At 42.8% G+C, this 4,249-nt stretch overlaps 1 protein-coding gene across 1 annotated transcript in view; it reads left to right on the forward strand.

Annotated features, from left to right (window-relative positions):
- The window catches only part of LOC105537682 (supervillin), a 137,990-nt gene that overhangs the window by 48,765 nt on the left and 84,976 nt on the right, over positions 1–4,249 (forward strand). Inside the window, exons 13-14 of the mRNA XM_011977333.1 lie at positions 1,388–1,514; positions 2,984–2,993. Of these exons, the coding sequence (XP_011832723.1) occupies positions 1,388–1,514; positions 2,984–2,993 (137 nt within the window). The remainder of the gene's footprint in view (positions 1–1,387; positions 1,515–2,983; positions 2,994–4,249) is intronic.

Consider the following 4,249-nt stretch of genomic DNA (forward strand, 5'->3'; position numbering starts at 1 on the left):
AAAAAAAAAAAAAAAAAAAATGGGTTTGTGGAAAATAGTTTCTGTCTAAAGAAGATGGATAAGAAAGATCAAATTCACTTGTAGGAAAAGAACAGGGCTTAGAACACCTGAGGAGAAACAGTCATAAACATCAAATTTTACCTGTAATTGAAAGGGATAGTATTAAGAGACTGTAAGTGCTTCATGGCTTTATGGGTGTTTTTTGTTTGTTTTTTGAGACAGAGTCTCACTGTGTTACCCAGGCTGGAGTGCAGTGGCGCGATTTCGGCTTACTGCAACCTCCACCTCCTGGGTTCAAGTGATTCCTCTGCCTCAGCCTCCCGCCCAGCTAATTTTTGTATTTTTAGTAGAGACGGGGTTTCACCTTATTGGCCAGGCTGGTCTCGAACTCCTGACCTCGTGATCCACTCACCTTGACCTCCCAAAGTACTAGGATTACAGGTGGAAGCCACCAGGCCTGGCCAACTTTATGGTTTTTTTGGTTTGTTTTTTCTTTTTTTGGATAGCCTCAGAAACATTGTTTTATTAAAACGCAGGTAGAAATAAAAGCAAACAATTAAAGGTGTCCTTGACAGAGTCTATCACATAGTTTTCTTATGTAATAAAGCATTTTAAGTATTTTGATAAAATAACATTTACCTTTAAATATAGACTTGCTGATCCTAAATTCTATAGTATAATACATGACAATTTAAAAAAGAATAATCAAAATATTATCTTCCAGTAAACCCTCTCTTCTAATTTTACTTTTGACTTATCATTGATGAGCTCTCTCTCACCCACAATCATTATTTGTTTCAATTGTTGCAACTCTTTTGTCACACCTGAGAATAAGAAAGCTATATGTAGTCATGTCCTTTAAACAACACCAGAAAAATAAACTAGTGATAGAATATCTTTTATATAATGTTTCGTTTAAAAAACAAATTTTTAAGCCCATGTCTACATCATTTTCTGTAACACAGCTTTATTCCTTTAATGTTATTTCACCAAGTGACCAGAAGGCCTCGCTAGAAGACATTTTTCTCTGGGGACGGTTCTCTTGCTTTCAGCCCAAGGCCAAGGAACAGACATTCCTTGGCTGGGATGACGGTGCATCTTTTATCTAGCAAGTCACATTTTGGCTCTGTGTTTCAATCAACTGTAAAGTCTTCGGGGCCATCTTAGAAAAGGGATTTTATTGTTTTTCCAGATATGCTGTCTTCAGAATAAGTGAAATTCAATTTTCCAGATATGCTGTCTTCAGAATAAGTGAAATTCAAAATGTTAAAATGAGGTGGCTGTGGTCGTGTCTTGGCCAAAGCATTCTCACTTACCTAGATTATGGTTCCATCACAAGGAAGAGTTTGGTGCTGAACTCTTTGTGGCTGGCATGTTCTCCTCCTAGATTGGCACTGTTGAAGAAAAGCGGAGAGGAAGATTGGAGAAACAGACTCAGCAGGAGGCAGGAGGGCGGCAAGGCTCCGGCCAGCAGCCTGCACACCCAGGAAGCAGGGCAGTCCCTCATCAAGAAGGTAACGTTCCTCGTGTTAGGAAAAGCCTTCAGACTAACACCACTCTTGGAAGTGCATCAAAGAGACAAGCATGTGCCACCTAATTCCTTCTCTGTGAAGCATTTGTGCGTTTTTGCCCTTAGGGTACACGCTGAGAGCCTGTCACAGAGCAGTTAAAATTGGGCAGAAGCCTGTGCTTGGAGATGTTTTAGAACTGGGATCAGCAACACACACACACACTGTGTCAGCAAGCAAGTGCCTGAATTTTAAAGTGTGTACTTTTTCTTTAGTTTAAAAACCTTCTTAAATGATGTCTGGCTTTAGAGTGTTATTAAAGCCTTTATAATGAAAAAAATTGAACATCTTTAAGTTGCATATAAAATATGGACTTGCGTTTCCTATGCAGAGATTTTAAACCTAAGTATAAAAAATAAGGACATAATTGTGGTTCATGAGTCTTTAGTTCATCATTTAAGCGTGTTTCATGAATAGCTATGCCTTTTATTGAGAATACACAGTAATGTATGTTACAAGTTGAAACAAAATTAGGTAATGCATGGTGATCAATACTAGCAAGCATTTCATATGCGAAAGTATTGATGAATTGTTAAATTACAGATGTGATGATGACCAACTTTTGACCAGGTAGTGCACACTTTCAAACCTGATGGTGACTGACTTGCTGGCTGGCCCTACAATTGCAAATGCACCTTCTGGCTGGAGGCGAAATGATGCACCGGTGGCGCACTCCCTGCTCACTTTCTAGGATCAGAAGTCTTCAAGTAGAAAAGAAAAAGGATGCTTTCAACCAGATGATCCCCAGGCCCCTTCTAGCTCTAAAATGAGTTAAGCATCTATGGAAGGGAGAGATGATGAGTGTGACTTTCATGCATTAAGAAACTTACATAAATATGAGATGTGCCCATAGAAGGGTGAGTCAGGAGCTCTGACGTTATTTCATCCGATACTTCTGTGTCTTCTTAGGTTACACTGGAATGGCAATTTGAATTCTCTTCTTTGAGACATATGTGGTGTTAAAGATAATATAACTAAAGAATTTAACCCTCGGCCATTTATAAAGTTCTCAAATATAACTAGATGTTTAGAAAGTATACCAACATGCACATATTTTTCACACACCATGTCAAATTCAGGTTTCAAAAACGAGATCCTGAAGTGAAAGAAAATCCATCTGTCAAATAATGTATCCCCGCTACCCACAAATTTATTTAAAAGAATCTTGAAATCATTGCTCCAAAAACAACTTTAACACATTCCTCATTAGCAAACCTGCCAACTACTATGTCCTGGCACCAAGCAGCGCTTGGCCCCTTGTCCATTATTTTGGAAGGTGCAGAGACTCCCCGACCCATCAGGAACTGGGAGTCCCAGAGAGCCGGTGGAAATTTAAATGAAGCCAAAAAGCACAAAGCAGGAGAGGTTCCCGGTGAATAGTGAAATAGGTGCGTTACCCCCGTAGAAGAACGTAGAGAGGATCAGGTTAGGTGTGGAAGCCAGAAGGCTTTGAATGGAGGATGAGATCCGAACCGCCTGAAGGCTGGCTAAGGGTTTTAGAAGGCAAGAGAGGCCAGTTGACTGCAGTTGCCCTTGGGGTAGAAAACCCAGTGACCTGAAGCCCCGGGGCTTCCAAGCAGGATGAGGCTAGAATGGGAAATACCGCCTCTGGGCACGTGGAGGCTGCTGTTCCTGCAGTAGCGGTGAGCTCTCCCACTCTTCCTCAGCGGCCTGCTTCCCTTTGGCTGGAGACAATAAGCTCTTTGAAGTTAAAATAAGCCGATCTGTCTTAGGCCCTTGTAGCCCACATTGGGCAATCTCAGGTTCTGTTGAGGTCAGGTGTTTCTCATTCCTTCCCGACTGCTGGCACTGTTTTCAGTCACCCCCGGCTGTGCTCACATGTAGTGGGTGAGGCGCCTTAAACCTGGTCTGTCTTAAGGGAGTCCCCCAATAGCTGAGGAGACTTGACACGCCCACTGCTTGTGGGGTGTCTGAATGCTGCCCCGGAGAAGGACAGACAGTCATGACACGTGGGGCCTTAACAGGGGCGCTTGCTGCACGGAGTAGCTCTAGCCTTGCTGATGGAGAGGTACCCAGGAGAGCAGGTGCCAGAACCTTCCATCTTTAGCACCAAGGGCAGAAAGGAGCCGGTGTTACAGTCAGCTCATCACGCCCTTCACGGTTCCTGCGTTCCTTTTGAGTGTGCAGTCTGTGGAAATGTAGAAGAGGCAGGAAACAGAGGGAACTCTAGAAGTTCCTTCCATTGTTGCTATGAAAATACACGCAGCATGGAAGTCAGCACCATCCAATAAAAATAGAATGTGTGCCACATAGGTCATTTTGAAATTTTCTTGGAGTCACGTTAAAAAATACGTTAAAGGATGTCTTGAAAAGTCTATAACTGTTTTGTTTCTGTCAATGGATTGGTCTCAAAAGAAAATATCTTTGAGGTGCCCCAGCCAGCATCTCATTTTGGGTCTTTTGTTAAGATTTACTTTGGGGCCAAGCGCAATGGCCGTGCCTGTAATCCCAACACTGGGAGGCCAAGGCAAGAGGATCACTTGAGCCCAGGAGTTTGAGACCAGCCTGGGCAACGTGGTAAAACCCCACGTTTACAAAAATTAGCTGGGTGTGGTAGTATGCACCTGTGGTCCCAGCTACTTGGGAGGCTGATGCAGGAGGATTGCTTGAGCCCGGGAAGTTGAGGCTGCAATGAACAGTATTTGTGCCACTGCACTCCA

Source organism: Mandrillus leucophaeus, unplaced genomic scaffold (assembly GCF_000951045.1).
Source record: "Mandrillus leucophaeus isolate KB7577 unplaced genomic scaffold, Mleu.le_1.0 Scaffold178, whole genome shotgun sequence".
In the NCBI taxonomy this organism is placed as follows: domain Eukaryota; kingdom Metazoa; phylum Chordata; class Mammalia; order Primates; family Cercopithecidae; genus Mandrillus; species Mandrillus leucophaeus.